Raw genomic sequence first — 17889 nt, forward strand, 5'->3', positions numbered from 1 at the left:
AGCGCTGCAAATGTTCCATCAATGGCTTCTCATGCCACTAAATCCATATCTTTTGTTGCTACGGGTAATAACAGGTATTACGGGTAAACACACACAGCCAGTCAGACAGCCACACATACTCAACCATTCAGAAAACTGATGTGTAAGAAGGACACAGAGCCACAACCATCTGGTTACAAAAGCTACAACAGAGTATCTGAAACATTTTTATTCAAGAAAATAATGAAGATCTGTGCAGCATTTATAGAATAATTATGAAATTTATCTAAATACATTCAGAACTTCAACTTAGTCACATTAAAAAAAAATTTTTTTTTAAATTAATTTGGGATAGGCTCCTCCTGACACAAAGTCAACAATCCGTGAGTGTAACATTTCTTCCGAGATTCCTCGCATATCAAGATGTTACAGCCCACAAAGCATAACTGAAACTGGCCCAACTGAGACAACAGATCTCACCCTCCTAGGGATCTAAGATCACTATCAGGAATGTAGTTGAAATGACTCACCAGTAATAAAGTAAATAAAGATGACAAGAACTAAGAAGCCTGTTACTAATATTTTTTTTTAACTATCTGGCCTTTGAAGTTTGAATTTTGTTCTTATAGTTTGTAAAGCAGCAGATATCAAAGAAACAACAGCATCTGCAGGTTGACCTGTAAATAATGTAAATAACAGATGCAGCCAGATTAAAAAAAAAACACCCACCACTCAATGCAGGGTGTGAATGAAAAAGACCTTACTGGCCTATAAATAGAAAGAAAACACAAGAGACAGAAAAAAAAAAGAAAAAGAGTGAACAATCTCATCTGCGAACTCTATCAAGAGCTGCCCAAGGCGGTGTGTGTATCTGTGTGTGTCTGTGAATGTGGGCGAAATAGATGAAAAACTGGAGTCTGCGGGGACTTGTTCCAGTTCAGCATTTTCCATTTAACAGAGTGACATTTTACAGTGAGACAGTGAACAAACTGCTCCTCTGTGAGCAGTCATCCTTATCATTCACTCTGGTTTATTATCTGTCAGCTCTTTATTAGGATCTTCACCTCCGTAAATATTTTCACATTTCTACCTCTGGGACTTTTTTGTCATCTCACTCTCTTTGTTGTTATTCTAGAGTTTTATTGAGTGCACAGGCTGCTGTTTAACAGCAACTGCTGCACAGTCACATCAATTCAAACACCCCTGCTGTATTTAGCCTAAGAGCATACTATTGAGGGAAGTGTCAGGAAAGACATTTGCCTTTATCTAATTACTACTGACTAACAAGCCATTACCTAATTACTATTGACTGAAAAGCCAACACTGTGTGTCCCTCTGTTTCTACCCAAACCTTCCTTTTGAAAGAATTTCACATTCTCTTCATTAATTGACTATGGAGTGGGTAAATTTAGCTATATAAATTATATTAAGTAATATGATTGGAGCTGAAGTGAGTTACATCTGAGGAACTGGTCCCAGATTGTCTGATCCATCTGAATTGTATTCCTCTGAGCCACTGATCCATCCATCCATCCATCCATCCATCCATCCCAAGAAGAAGGGTTCACACTGGACAGGTCACCAGTCTGCCACAGGGCCATAATCTTTGGACTGTGGGAGGAAGCCTGAGTAACCTGGGAGAACTCACGCAGAAACAGGAGAACATGCAAACACAGCACAAAAAGGTCCCGACCAGATGGATGCAAACCCAGGACCTTCTTGCTGTGAGGGAACAGTGCGATCAGTGCCAGAGAGGAAGAAATGTGCCTGGCTTCATTTCTCGAAGAAAGACTAGCAGAGCGCTGGCTGTAATACCATCATTTCAAGCAAGGATGGAAACATGCGAAAAAATTTCAAATGTTTTACTACATGACACGGTCATGCCCCAAAAAGTCCCACTTCCTCCCAACCGAGTCAGTAAGTCAGTCCGCCCATTAAAGAAAGTAAATACTAAGAAGAGTTGGAAAGTCCTTTTTCTTCCTTTCCTTATCATCCATGAATGAGGAGGAAGGTGCTACATGTGTGCTCATGGTGCTGACCGAGACGGCAATGTGCGTGTTTGCATATCTGCGGAAACTTTTTGAGGAGTGACGATATGGAAATTATTTATTAATTATTTAGATGGTATTTTTTATTGCATGGCAGGAGAAGAATGAGATGGTAAAGTGCAGACTGCATCCAGGACAGAAACAACTCCACTGCTGATAAAACGACATCAGCTCTGTGCAAGCTTCTGCACAGACAGCATGCTAACACAAAGCTATCAAAGAACGAGTGATGTTAAACCTGAGCATATGCATATCGCAGCCAAGCAGCCAGAGCCTGATTCCCAGCAGGTAACAACATGTAATGCAAAAGTAATGTAATGCCCCCAACAATAGTTGTGTGTGTTTTTTTTTTTTTTTAAATAAGTCAGCTTCATCTTTCTTAATTTTATTGTGGGTAACAGATACATGTGTTCTAAATGACCCCTGTGACCCTCGACTTCTGCACCCAAGCATGTGGAGATGTCTCAGTCTGTAGAAAAGTGCTGGATTTAACATGTGACTGACCTTAGTAAAGGCAAGCCCACAGCTGTAGTGTGTTTTAAGCTTTTAAGAGAGTGTTTTAACCTTATAAATACATACAGATGTTACGGCAGGGGAGGTGAATCCCTCTTTGATTTGCCTGCCATAAGCTTTTACCCCCTTTTGTCTCAAATCAAAGATTTTGAGAGTGATCTTAGGGTACGCTGTGATCTTTTGAAGTTCTGTTTGTTTAAACCAAATCCCAAAGCCTCAAACATGCTGTGTCCTGTCTTATTCTTGTCTGGCCTCTTTTCTTTGGCACCATTGCTGAGAGGTCAGTTGAATTGTACGGAAGCCACAAGTCCCAAGTTTCATCATTACGGCCAGCCTTGAATGTGAGGTTGTCCTCGACAGTTCATTAAAACATTAATGCAGAGAGGCACTGCTGTAGAACAATAGCATGAAGTAAAACCAAATTAATTCTCTCTGGCAGCCTCAACAGTTCATGAAAATATCTACAAACCACAGAGAGAGAGAGAGAGAGAGTGACTCTGTGCCAGTTGCTTTGCGTGCAAACTACTGATAAAAATGAAGGCATAAATGTATGCATGCAACTACAGCACTGTATTATGTGTGTTTGTCACTCACCATGGTCATGTGCAAATACCAGCAAGGAGAGTTCCTTCAGTCTCTGTGCAATCTCATCATATGGGCCACAATGTTCCGCAGCTCCATGGGCAATAAATACGAGAGCCCTGAGAGAAGAAGAAAGAAAAATGAATTGAACCCTTCACAAACACAAACCTTTACTGAGCCTCTTTTCTGTCTCTTTATCTCTCTCACACAGAGAAAAACAAACAGAAAATATTTGCAATTTTCTGCAGGACCGTACTTCCTAGATTTACTGATAAACTCCTGCACGGATCCCTTAAAATGGGGTTAAAGCAAAAATCCCCATGGATGGAAACGATCCATGTGAGGTAATTTAGTTCATGCATCTGTGCATCACTTATTTGACCGTGCACGTTTGAGTGTGCGTGGGGATTGAGAAGCAGGATGATGGAAAAAATGGCAGATGAAGAATGGCAGAAAAAGACTGGCTGAGAGTAAGGCAGGCTGTGTTTTCAGAGATAACAGCTATCATCCATCTGTCGGCATGCCTGCCTCTCCCAATCCCTTCCTGCCCGACTCAAAACAGAATCAGAGGAGTCCAGTAAAACACAAAGTAAACCAACCTGCTCTGAAAATGTGCATTGCTGGAATACTTATATAACTGAGCTAAAAGTATGGACGCAGTAGCTGAATGGAGACTGTATGTAATTATTTTTAACTGTTTTCACTCAAGAAGACTGCACGGAGGGAAACACATCTGATTAAATATCCTGGAGGTTTCCTGCTGGTTTTCTAGTGTGAGCATTTTGCTGATGGGTTAATGATCCCGTAAACTGCACCAAGAATGCATTTGTCACCTAAATGCCATGGTATAATCATTTTTTTGTTGTTGTTGTAGCTTTGCTGTCTGTTCAGCAAATGCATTTATGCGGCAGTAACCTCTATTGGAAAAATCTCATCTATAATATCCACCAAGGTTTTCACTTAGAACAATGGTCATGTTTGACCCTTCAGCTTTACTTGCATGGAAGATCATGGCCTAACCATTTTCTTAACCGCTTATCTCTTCAGGGTCGTGCAGAGGTCAGAGGCTATCCTAGCTGACATTGGGCAACAGATGGGCTACACCCTGGACAGGTGTTTAGACCAGCAGAGGGATAACATAGAGAGAAAAGAATAATTAGCTCTTGAAGTTACACAGTTGGCCAATTATTCCCACATTTACCAGCAGGATCCCTGCACACTATCAGTGATGTGTCACTTGCGTTAGGAATTTTACACCAATGTATTGTTCTTCAAGCATGTAGAGGCTCAGTGCCTTCATAAACACTTCACCAGCTATAACAAAGCATCATTTTCTTCTTCTTCTGCAAAAACTAATGGGATAATTTTATATTTCAGACATTAAATGGGGCTATTACTTCCTGTTTACTCAGAAAGGGATATCTTGTGCTAATTAACAGTCTCGTCTTCTCCTGTCAGACAAGTTTCTTTTAAAAGGTTTTGCTTCTTCTATCAGTGCATATTAAGCAGCGGAGCACCACCGAAATGCTCGAGCGTTTTTTCTCCAAGCTGCACCGAGAAGCCTGTGAAAGCTTCAATCAGCAGCAGAAAATTAGCCCAAATGTATTCAGAGGGAGGGAAAAAAAAGGAATGAAGTGAAACAGGAGGAAAGCGGCTGAAAGTGTCAGGCAAACTGAGGGGTGGGGGTGGGGGGGTGGATGAGGAGGAGTATAATAGAAGTAGCTGTTTATCAGGCTTCATTAGCAAATTTCACTAACAGCTCTCTCTCCCTCTCTTAAAGAAAGGCATCGCTTCGGGCTACAACTTCCTCCGCACCCCCAAACGAGCATGAGTGTCAATGAGCATCTTTATATGAGGATATTACTCTGTAACACACATGCCAAGGGGCAGCAGGGGATTAATGGTGCTAATCTGAGTTCACAGTAAAGACAAATGTACGGAGAACAATAGGATACATGCTCTCTTTGTAGTTTTGCTGTCTTTGCTTTTCAAACGCTTCTTATGCCTTTTTCTGCTCTCTCATTTTTTTTCTCCATCTTTCCTTCTTTCTGTGCATCTTAGCTTCGAGGCGCTACATGCATGTGTGCAGCTACTGTCTGCTGACAGCTGTACAGTGAGAGATGTAAGGATTTAATTGAATCTTAACAGATTCATATATTCATTCAGCTACAGGAATCTCCAGACAAGTGACAATATTCAGGCATCAGTGGTGTGTTGGCTCAGCCTTGCAGAGCTGACAGACTATTTCACTTTACTAAAACTCCTCTGGTAAGAGTCAAGAGCCATTTGCTTGGAGCAATTGATACTTCAGAAGACTGTGACATTTTGACATTTTATTCCTTGAGAAATCCAAACCTTTCCTTTAACTGAGTGGACAAGTACACCACTTACTAGGCTGTCAGAGTTCTTATTGGAGAAGTAGACGAGCAGTGGTAGTTTTAAAATGTCAAATGTCAGTCACACATCCCTTCAGAATACGCTTTTGGATGATTGGTTTCGACTGTAAGTGGAATTTTCACCTTACACTTGTACGACTACGCCAACCAGTTCAGCTGTATTTTACCAAAGATCTGATAAGGCACACATATAATATAGAGTCAAGTTTTCACAGGAGTCTGTGCAGTCCTGTGAAAAACCTACTACAGCCCATGATTCAGTAGCTTGTGGAACCACCTTTAGCAGCAACAGCACAGTCTGTCACATCATTATGGAGGAATCACTTTGCTCCACTCTTCTTTATAGTATTGCTTCCATTCATTGAGATTTGAGGGTAATTATTTACGCACGGTTCTCTTGAGGTCCTGCCACAGCATTTCAGTCGGGTTGAGGTCCGGACTTGATTGCAACACCTTGACCTTGACTTTTTTCAGCCATTCTGTTACAGATTTGCTGCTGTGTTTGGGATCATTGCCAAGTTGTGTGACCCAGTTTGGGCCAAGCTTTAGCTGTTGGACAGATGGCCTCACATTTGACTCCAGAATACTTTCTTATACAGAGGATCATGGTCAGAGGTACCTAGAGCCTGTGGCTGCAAAACAAGCCCAAATTATCATGGCTCCACCACTGTGCTTGACAGATGGTATGAGGTGACTGTGAATATATGCCGTCTGGCTTTTGCCAAACATGGTGCTGTGCATTATAGCTAAACAGCTCCACTTTGGTCTTGTGGACATTGCTCGTTTGCACTTTATATTCTGCTGAATCAATGATGTTTAGAATTGGAGGTTTTTGTCTTGAGGTCTTGAAAGCTGGAGCAGCTGCAAATAAACTCTAAGCTGTGTCCTGGTGTGGCTCATTACACTTGCGTAATGAATCTCTTGCATGATAAATTAGAGCACTGGTTATTTTATACATAAAGTTGAAATACTTAAGTAATAAGAAAAGAGACTTTTTTCCCTTCTCATTATTTCTCTTCACTCTGTCTTTTCTCTCATGGGAACCAGAGACCCACTTGTCTCTCACACCGTTTCAGCTGCTGGAACACCGTGGCTTATAACCAGCCTTTTTAAAACACTCATGCCTCCCACTGACTTTACTCAGAGCTACGCTAAACAACCACAGGCCTAAACAAAGCCAAGGAGCTAATCCCCTTAACACAATGCTGATGGACTTACTGCTAGATTGCAGAACCTACCAGCAGTGCTCAAATTCTCCAACTCAAATGCAAAGTTAAATCGTTTCAGGGATTTTGATGCCCACAAACTGAGGAACCACAAAAAGTCCTTGCCCATTTTCCACAGTAACCCTTTTCACAGGGCATTTAAACAAGTCACAGAGCTTAATCTGGGAAAGCTTCACAGTGATTAAAATCTCATTGGATTTAAAAAAAACATCACAATACAGAGAGTGATCATTTGGGGTTTGCAGCTGATGTCCTGTCAGGTTTTACAGTCTCTTTTGTCCATATTTAGAACACGCCTTTTACACCACAGGAGATCTTTTTTGATTGCAAAACAGCAAGCGGCTGGAAGAAATCCAGGATCCAAAACATTCTGCGCTGCTAAATCTGTTCTTTAACTCTGTAACCTGAAATATATAAGGACATGACGCACAAAGACTGCAGTGGAACTAGTCTGCTCAACTCCAGATGTTTCAGACCTTCAGACTTTGTATGAGTCAGTAACTTCCAAGGTGACAGGAAGATTTGATGCACTTGGAGCAAAACAAAATGGATATGACAAGAACAATGTGACAGGTGGAAAATGACAAGGAGTTTTAGAGCGAGCGAAAAAGTGTGACAAACTGCTATGGAAAGCTTGATAGAAACGGGGGTGTTATTATAGAAGGTGTGCAAGGGTGTGCTTGACAAAAAACAAAACAAACACACACACACAAGGGAGAGACTGCTGTGTGATGGGGAGCGTTGGAGGCAGACAGACTGCAGGCAGCCTCAGCAGGAACCCAGCAAACATGGTTGAGACAGCAATGTTATCTCCCGGGTTAAAACTGGTCACAGTATGATGGCAAAACACTGCACAGTAGATGGATGGGTGATGTTTCTATGTACAGTAGTGGTCTTTTACTTAGCAATCAGACTACTGCAATAACGAAATTCAGTTTTGAATACAACATTTGATTGTTTCTCTTGCTCCAGGCGGTGCTGAAGGCAAACTCGTGTCTCAGAGGTCAGTGCTGCTGTTTTTCACCAAGACTAAATATTGAGGAAAGACGGTCAGCCAACAGTTATTTAATGTCAAAATGTTTACTGGGAAAGTTTACACCAGCAAAATACAAACTTAAACCAAAAAGACCAACTAAATATTTGCAGTCCATGTATAAATAATTCTCTTCTCCACTGTGAAATATTTCAAATAAAAATTATCAGTTAAACTGAACTAAAAGATGCACATTATTTTCCTGCTGAAGAGTACATGTGTGCAACTGCCACTAAATAGTATTAATTTAATGTCAAACAGGCATTAATAACGGGAAAAACAGCAGTCGCTTGTTTGGGAAAGGTTTAAAAAATAAATGTCACAGTACAGCCAGCTGTCTGCCTTCATACACAAAGATTTCAGCTCAGGAGTGAGATGCACATACACAGTGGGGCTTCATATCTCCTTCAAAAGATAAATACACTGAACTGATACTGCAAGGTCAGCATCCAATGGAAAACGTCCTGAGAGGAACAACGTTACCATACATGTCTACACATACGCTGCTCAAAAAATTAAAGGAAGACTTTGAAAATACATCAGATCTCAATGGGGAAATAAAGGGACTGGGTAATGTGCTTGGAATGAAAGGAATACCACATACTTTGATGGAAATGAAAATGTTCAACCTACACAACAGAGACATTTAAAGACACCGTGAAAATCGAAGCAAAAAATGATGCAGTGATTGCGGCAACTCAAAAGTTATTTTTTTCCTAAGTAGCATCAAGCTAATGCTAATTAGCTTCAATGTCAAATGATACAGAACTGTTTCACCTTCCATTAATTACATCACTTTCAAACTGAGTAAGCAGGGTAACAGCTTGCACCTACTGGTGGACTAAACATTGCAGAAACATAAAAATGATTTTGGTCATTACCAATACTGTTAATTTGGGGCAGCTGTAGCATAAACCTTACCCTGGGCGGTGTCTAATGCGTTTGTTAAGCACTGTGTATCAAAAGAAAGAGCAGAAAGTTAGATTTTTAATAATCCTGCATTGTGTGAAAACAAGGATTGCTGTAATGTTTTGTTATTGGTGCGGATAGCCTTAATAATGGATTCAATCCCCCTCAGTTCGGAGGACATGAGTGATGCACACAAAGATGGTTTTCCTACAGCTCAACCTTTTTCTTTAAAATAACCCCAAATGGGATCTATTGGAATCAAATCAATCAACCAGGTCATAGTTTCGTTTCATTTTGTTCCTTTTTCCGTTTGATTTTTGCTGCGCGCTCTGAATCATTAACATGCTGGAATGTTCCACTTCTGTCAGGCTTTTAGAGACTGTGGGAGTCATCTTGTCAGTCACTAATCTGGTATATCCACAGGCTCCCCTGGTGCTACAGTACCTATAAATGTAATTAGCCATTACATTTCACACTCCCACCTCTAAACATTTATTGTGGCAGTCCTGAAGGTTCACACCAAACATGCCGGATACCATCTGAGCTGAAAAATGTAAACTGACCTCAGTTGACCAAAAATGGTGTTTCCAATATTAGACTTTTACTTTTTCTTTAGCAAAGTTAAAGTTAAAAGATATGTTTACATGCATACTTTCTGAGCTGCCACAAAATTCTCCTGTGCCAAGAATGAAGCACTAAACCCAAAGGTTTATGGGGCTTGACGGTGCAGGGAGTGCACTGCCTGTGGCATCATTTTAAAAGCAGAGCCACACAAGCTGTAGAGTGGCTGTGTTAAGCTGTGCTGTATTCTTTACTGCGGCAGCTGGGTTTTGACTGATTCAATAGTTGGTCACTGTCTTTTCTGTATCCCTGTCCATCTTTGGGAAGTGTGATGATCAGATTTTTCATTTCTAGTAGAAATGATTCTCCCTGAGGAGTCGAAATGCATGCAGGTAGACGCAGGTTCTGGTGTTGAAGGGTCCTTTTTGAACCATGTCCTTAGTCTAACTGGAAATCATAGGTATAGTCAGGTTTTCTAACCTGTGTGTCAGCGAGCACAGATCTAGTCATCCAAGTTCCTACTTTGGGGCCTGCATTTCCAATGCAGTCTTTCTAACTAGATTTGAAATATGTTTGCAGCTATCTTCAGATAATTTTGAATCATTTGGCATTTAAGTCATACTGCACAGGTGTGCACTTACACCTGTTGCATACTGGATGCTATTGTTCCCTCATTTAAACCAACTGTGAAGAAACACTACAGCTTTTAATGTTTGTAGCTTTACATAAACATACTGCATGTCCCCAACACCTTTTTGCTTTCTTATAACTGTATTTGCATATGATGTATTTTATCACTACCTGCTGCTGCAACATGTCACTCTTCTCACAGGTGTTATTAGATTACCTTCCTTAACCACCTAAATGTGCGTGTCTGTGTTATTTATACTTTCATTTGGAAAATCCACACCTCAGCTTATTTTAATTTAAAGGCTGCTGCAGGTGATAATAATGCAAAAAGTATATTACTGTTCAGTAGCAGACTCTGAGTCAGTTCTTTTTTGTCTTTTCTATATCCATTTACAGTAAATTATCTCAGCTGGCACCTGGAATCACCCACTTGGGAAGTGGCCCTCATATTTTATACATTTAATTACTCAGCCATAAATTCCCCCCAAGCTCGAACATGAAAGGAAATACTGTGCAGTGCATCTGTGGGCTCCATAAAGTATCTTACATGGATACAGCGGAAACACCAGAAACATGAACACACAAGGAAACTTGTTTGGACGTTCAGTAAAAAGACTGATGACAGCGCGGCCTGTTTACACAAAGTGTGCGTATACGCATGTATGTGTCACTTGTATCCAATCATCATGCTGTGTTGTGTAAAGATATTGGTGTACAGTGTGTGTGTGAATGATACACTAGAGTCTATTTGAGTTCAAACCCCCAGTTAGACACCTGCTGGAACATCTGTCAATCATTGTTTATATCCCATCATGCCACCCCTCGACCCTTCACCTACTTCCTGCTTCTATGAATGAACTTTCAGAAGCCAGTAACCTTTGACCTTTCATCTTATCTTAATGCAAATAACAAACAGTGAAAAAATAAAATAAAAAGTAACATAATAACTACTTGAATCACTATGTACTAGGTACCAGCAGGCTAATACAAAATAAAGTTAATCTACTTGATTAATTACATGTACTTCACTGCTCCCTGACACAAATGTAACAACAAAAATCAGTATCAGGAGGATTATTTTGCTGCTTTACTCACTCGTTGCATGTCAGCTATGCAGAGTATTGCTCTGACTTTGAAGGTCATCACAAATGAAACCCATCACTGAGCCAAGAGTCCAATTTTTAAAGAGATGCTAGAAAACAAGCACATAACTGCAGTGGTTTTAAATTTCTCAGCTCCAGTCGTCATCTGCGGCTGCTGCACCGGTCGTGAACTGTATCTGAGGCACGTTCACAACACATCAGATACATTCTGAAGACAAAGCTGCCATCACTGCATATTTGAAACTTTTTAAATAAGTCTCAGATTCATGAGTATGTGTGGCTAACCATCAGTGGCTAACTGATGGTTGGTTTTGTGTTAAAATCTACTATAGTCTTGCTTCTAGCTGAAGGTGCTTTCACTTCCCTTGTGGTTACTAATGTTTTCGTCCATTTCCTGCAAACATTCAGTCATCAAACCACCGCGTGGTTTCCCTCAAAAGTCACGCTGAACACACTTTGTACGGGTCTTTCTCATCCACACGCTTTCTGTTAAACGGTACGCTCAGTTTCCGCTTCTCTGCTAATCAAACATTAAATGCAATAAACTACCTGGCCCACACATATATATGAGTCACTAATTGCTGGCCTGCTGCCATGGTTACGACACCTCTCCTCATAACTTTTGTGATGTTAACAAATATGGTGAAGATGGCTCTGAAGTCACCGTGTCTTTATGAAGCTGTAGTTTTGATTATTTTCTGATTCACTGGCAAAAACTTGATAAATAAAAATAATTATCTTTACCCCTACATGATCACACATAGTCATTATCATGGATATACTCTTCAGTATAATCACACAAACCTTTGTAAAGTCTTTGGAGTTTGAGCTGCTGCTTTTAATAAACTGTCAAAAGACAAAATTCCTTGCCTGGAGATTTCTTTGATCGTCAGAGCTTATCGTTACGGCAGCTGCTACTGAGGCTGACATGACTATATTTCTATCACAGGAGTGATAAAGATAATTGCCCCTACTGCTTTCAGTAATAATCTATTACCCTAAAACACATTCATCTTTCCCTAAAGTACATACCAATTCAGATATAGTTCTGCTTAAGATTCCTGTTTCCTGTTCATAATAACCACTGTAGCCACTTTTTAATATAAGCAAATAATGCAGTAAGTTTGTGGCTAAGCTGCACCTACAAAGACTAGATTTCATAAATTTGGTTCAGACACACAGTGACACTTTGTGTTAAATTACTAATCTGATTACTGCAGTGAGTGGGTAGCTGTGAGTCTGTGGATCCACCATCCAGACTACAGAAATCTCATTGTGAAACATGTACAAACAGGAGGTTACTATCAGAGGCTTTCTTAAGCGTAGGCTGTAACACAGACAGTGTTTCGCTTTGTCCTCAGCAGTTGTACCCTCGACAACTAACTTTGAGTTTGAACTAAGGCATTATGAGATAGACTAGAGATAGATTATGTCACATTTTGGGAGATGCTACTTTTAAAAAACTCATAAGCCTACCTTGCCCAGTGTACAGGAGCTGCTGGCTCAACTAAAATAATTTTATAAGCCTGGATAAAACTGAAGAATTCATCAAGAAATTTTCCAGGGAAGAATTTAATCATCCTGTAAAAGTTTTAATGCAGCTTCTGAGGTTTTCCTCCCTTCACAAGGTTGATGTTATATGTGAGGAGGCTGTCAAATTTGCACACAAAACACCAAGCAAAAAAGCTGCATTCAGCTATACAAATACACAATACATCAGTCTTTAAAATATGAGTTGGGCAATACACATTACATCATTACATTGACTCTTGCATGTCTCTCTGTACCGTCCCTGCATGCAGTTTTAGCATGCTCACTGGCTGGCCTCCAGTGAGAAAGCTCTTATATAAGCCAGGCAAAGCTCAGCTCTAAATGTGTTACAACACGGAGGACTCTGCAGCTATTTTAATTCTGCAGTGATTCAGCTTTTAACTTCCACTAAATACGATTAAGACGAGAAATCAGCAGCTGATATAATGAACCACTAGAATGCATTTTATTTGGCATATTTTGGCAATGGGAACATTGGGGATGAGAGACATTTTCAACAATTGTTTTGTATTTCCTAAACAAGGCAGATGACGGTGGCAACTTGGCTAAGGTGGCTTGTCCATAACACAGAGAGTTGGTTGTTATATGGCTCTACTTGTTAGAGTGTCCTTGGGCAAGACACTAAACTCAAAGTTGCTCCCGAGGGCAGGCAAGCAGCTCGCATGTGCAGCACTAAGGTATAAGTGCAGTCCATTTAGCATTAGAAGGCTATTTATGGGCTTTTGTGTAACCACAGTGAGGCTTCGGTGGCACTGTGTGCAATTACATGTAACAATGTTTGTCTCAATGTTTCTGCAGTACAAAGCTACCTGGGGTTTATTACTCACATACACAGATATGAACACATAAGCAGCCCCGTGTATAAGTGCAGAATAAGTATGCGAGCAGAGTAAACGCGCATACATTCACACATGTTACGGTAAACTATAAGCCAGAGTTTATGTAGCAATTACACAGTTTCACAGCAGAGGCACAGACACGGTGTCAGTTAATGAGTGAGATGTGTGAGCCTGTGCGTATACACGTGGGTGAGCAGTAATGATTCCAGATGTTTTGTGGTACTTCCACATCTCTCCTCTTGCGCTCTCACCCAGCATGCAACATTGTGGTTTGCAAATGAATGTGTGCATCTGTGCTCTATTTCATGCCCTGCCACAGACACATGTGCAGACAGGGCAGACTTCAAAATGTGGGGTGGGCATAGCAAAACAGCCTCCAACAGCAGACTGGAAAGTTTTACTATTTAACCGGTCAGAAGTGCGTGTGTATGTGTGTGTGTGTGTGTGTGTGTGTGTGTGTGTGTGTGTACGCCATTTACACTCTTTCACACACCAGAATGCCGGATGAGTCAGGATTTCAGGCCTTTTGCAAATGAACTATGATGCTGTTCACTGGTGTTGGAAAGGCAAAAGGAAACAACCTTAAAAACACAAGGGCCTGGGAATACGGGGGGTGGGGGGTGGGGGGGTGCTGGTGTTGTAAAAACAGCATTACCTCATGCTTGGACAAGTTTTGAAGAGGAGCTGCCGTCTGGAGTGGCACTCTCATTCATCAGTTTCCTTATGTGTCCCTATAAGCAGTTGCAGCTCAGGTGGAAGAAATATGCTGAAAGCCATACGAGGTTCCTTAAACAGCCGTGTGTGTGATTTCTTTACGGTTTAACGTTTGTGTCAAGAGCTGCTGCTTTACTGTCTTTGGTAAAAGGCTTTTGATTTTGTCAAATCATGGGTGTATGAGAAGAGATAATAGTGTGATATTATTAGCTTTGTTTCAAAAAGATTTGCTTTGCAGGACACAAACTAATTCAACAATGGCTGATATAGTCATGAAGATCGACTGATCCTGGATCTGTGTGTGTCTGGGCGGTCACCATGACCCAGTGTTTGTCACTGGTGCATCTGGTAGTCCCTTTATGAGGAGATTAACACAATTAATATGTTTCTGAGCACACAAAGAGTCTCACCCATGCAGATTTAGTGCAGACAGCTTGTTTTTAATCATCCATTGTTATGGCTCCAAGCATATTTGCAGGTACATATACTGGTTTTCCTGTGGCAGCACAGAAGATAAGGAGTTCTGATTGGAGAGCTCGTTAACCTGTTTAACCAGTCACAGAGTTCAAATGACTTCTGGGTGGCTGTTTGAAAGTTATTTTTTACAAATAACTGGAACTCAGATTGTGTGTACTGGTACCCTGGAACCAATAGGCTACACATAATTGTGTACTGGTACTAGGGTGCCTGGTGTTGGTTTACACTCTCAGATTTACAGTGAACAAGCTGTGTAATTGTAGGTGAATAAAGGGCCGCATGCATGTCTAAATATTAACTTGCAGGACCCCATCAAAATGTCATCATGTGACTCCAGGACGGAGAACAACCATGTGAGCGGGATTACTGGCAACAGCACAGAATATTTTAAAATACCAGCAAAAGATTGCTTTACAGACCAATAGATTATAAGTTCGTGGCTCTAACGCAAACAGAAGGACACACACAGAGTGAAACACACATTTTTCAATCCCCCCTCCCCTCGGTTCACTGACCTCGGCGGACCGGCGGGTTCCCAGTAGCGGCAGAACAGGTGCAATCCGTCGGCGTTGACGATGTGCGGCAGGTCAGTGTAGGGGACTCCCTGCGGACTTCGCCGCGGATCAGCTCCCGGCTCGGGCATGGAGGAGTCTGCAACAGAGACATGGAACAGCGATGACAACACGTCGCTGCCGTAGAGGTAGCAGCTGAAGCCGGCGACGAGGAGGCAGGATGCGGCGGTCACGGCGTTCATTGTTTATTGTTGTTATTTATTTACTTTGGCGCGCGTTTCAAGCATGCAGCGGTGATGACAGTGTATGCAGCTTAGGATGTTGTTGCGGGTCCTAAGCAGCGCGCACACACGTATACAAACATACAAGCAGAGGCGACGTTGTTGGAGCGTCCGGCGTTACGTCACGAGACCATATGGGCGCTCTCTCTCTCTCTCTCTCTCTCACACACACACACACACACACTCTCTCTCTCTCTCCGCTCTCTCTCTCTCTCACACACACACACACACTCTCTCTCTCTCTCTCTCTCTCACACACACACACTCTCTCTCTCTCTCTCTCTCTCTCTCTCACACACACACACACTCTCTCTCTCGCTCTCTCTCTCTCACACACACACACACACACACACACACATACTCTCTCTCTCTCTCTCTCTCTCTCTCTCTCTCTCACACACACACACACACACACACACACACACACACACACACACACACACACACACACACACACACACACACCACACACACCCACTTTCTCCACGTGGTCTCTCTTTATTTAACCCCTCTCTCTAATTCGATTTAGACAGGCTATCTTTCACCCAGGATGTCACACAACTGCATTATCACACTGTAAAGCACAGACAATCTTTGATAATAAAAAAATATTGTATTTACTTATTTCATTTTCACAAATTTCAAATTAGCAATGAGTACATCAGAGGGACAGCTCAGGCTGAGCAGTTTGGAGACGGCGTTGGAGAGGCGAGGCTGAGATGGTTTGGACATGTGCAGAGGAGGGATGGTGGGTATATTGGACAAAGGATGTTGAATATGGAGCTGCCAGGCAGGAAGAAAGGAAGACCACAGAGGAGGTTCATAGATGTAGTGAAGGAGGACGTGCAGAGGGTTGGTGAGGACACAGGAGGATGCTAGGGATGGGGTGAGATGGAGGCAGATGATTCGCTGTGGCGACCCCTAAAGGCAGCAGCCGAAAGAAGATTTTCACAAGTTATAAACTATGGAAACAGGATTACTAACGATATAAATGCCAGCGCAAAAACTTTTGAGTGTAAAAAAATAAAAAAGGATATATCTCTCCAGTTATTCCTTCTCTACTTACAAATGGAGCAAAGCTGCGCACGCACACACAGAAGAAAGCCTACTTTCTTCTGCACAACACCCCTGCCCCTTCTCCCCTTCCTCCTTTCTCCCTCTCTCTTCCTTCATGTCTTGCATCATCGATGAGGCTTTTCTAGCTTTAGGCCCAGCTGAATACATATATATCTACATATGAAGCATTACAATGAGGAGGACAGTGTGCGTAACACCTGACAAACCTCCGAAGGTAAAAATAGCCTTGGTGTGAAGCAATTTCCTGAGGTATCGTGTGTCCTCTTTCAGGTTCAGCGACCTCCAACCCGCCTCTTCTTTATTTATAGGTTAATTTAATTTATGGCTTTATTCATAGGAAATACTTAGTGAATCAAATATGAGTAAACTACATGGGTATTTCCGTTCTGAATTTCCATCTACCAGTTATGTTTCACCAAGCCGGACATCCATATTCAGATATGAGCCAATGGATTGTGATTGATTGTTTTCCCTCGCTGCATGTCTGTTTATTTATTTATTTTTTCCCAGTCCTGTGGGGAGAGACGTGGCTCGTGTCAGCTGCTTATGACAGGCTCATAAGAGAGCGCATAACTCAGTTAACAGTATTCATGCGCCGCACACATGCGGAAATAAGCATGCGTACGTGTGGAAAGATCATTATTGGAATTCACTTACGCATGTGTGCCCAAAACATCCCTTTTGTTTTCATTTATGCTGCAATCAAACATTTTCATCCTCGTCCACTGGGAAATACTTCAAATAACTGAGATGCACAGTTATAGGGATCACTTGCATGCGCCAATAAAAAGAGCAGTGCATATCTGATACTGATTCCCCTGCAATTAATCGATTCCACTGCTTTGGCTGCGTATCGATACCGGTGCCTTGTGGTGGACATATGCGCCGCAACAGTAACACTAACATTTATGATGAAATGATGAATGAAACAAGAGATGATACCGGATGCGCTAAAATCCCCACAAAACTACAAGTTACAATGGTTAAAACCATCATAATGTGCTGATGCTGGAGAAACGCACCAGAAGGTCCGTATTGCCCAGCACTGTAATTACCTATATGAAGAAGTATTAAAAGAATATTATAAGAATATCATAAGAATATTATAAGACTATGAGGCGTTCGAGGCGGAACTAACCTGTTCAAGAGCGTCTGCAGTGAAGTTTCAGCCTGAATCTCTCTTTCTCTCTCTCTCCTCTGGCTTCGACGCTCTCCTCTCGCCGCCCGTCAAGACAAGAATGCAATCGGCGGCGTTTGGGGAGAAACTAAAGTATTCACACGCACACACACACAGACACACACTCACACTCACACGCACACACATATTTTCCCCAGAGGCGGAGATGCAGCTCTTTTACAGCCCGTTCTGTTTAGTCTAATTTAGCCCACACTTAAAAAGAAAACAGCGCGGTTGAGCCCACGTGGTTCACATTTGAACATGCCAGACCCATTAATATT

The 17889-nt window shown here is 41.7% G+C and overlaps 1 protein-coding gene across 2 annotated transcripts in view; it reads right to left on the reverse strand.

Moving 5' to 3' along the window:
• Window positions 1-17661, reverse strand: part of mgll (monoglyceride lipase) — a 42235-nt gene extending 24574 nt beyond the window's left edge. The window contains exons 1-3 of one of the 2 annotated variants that reach the window (XM_030733334.1): window positions 17570-17661; window positions 15077-15212; window positions 3135-3241 (exon numbers count right to left, since the gene is read on the reverse strand). In XM_030733334.1, coding sequence (XP_030589194.1) covers window positions 3135-3241; window positions 15077-15204 — 235 coding nt within the window. In that variant the 5' untranslated portion in view covers window positions 15205-15212; window positions 17570-17661. Of the gene's footprint in view, window positions 1-3134; window positions 3242-15076; window positions 15229-17569 lie in introns of those variants that run through there. The other variant, XM_030733333.1, reaches the window with a different exon arrangement.
• Window positions 17662-17889: the final 228 nt, after the last annotated feature.

This window comes from Archocentrus centrarchus, chromosome 7 (genome assembly GCF_007364275.1).
Source record: "Archocentrus centrarchus isolate MPI-CPG fArcCen1 chromosome 7, fArcCen1, whole genome shotgun sequence".
Classification (NCBI taxonomy): Eukaryota; Metazoa; Chordata; class Actinopteri; order Cichliformes; family Cichlidae; genus Archocentrus; species Archocentrus centrarchus.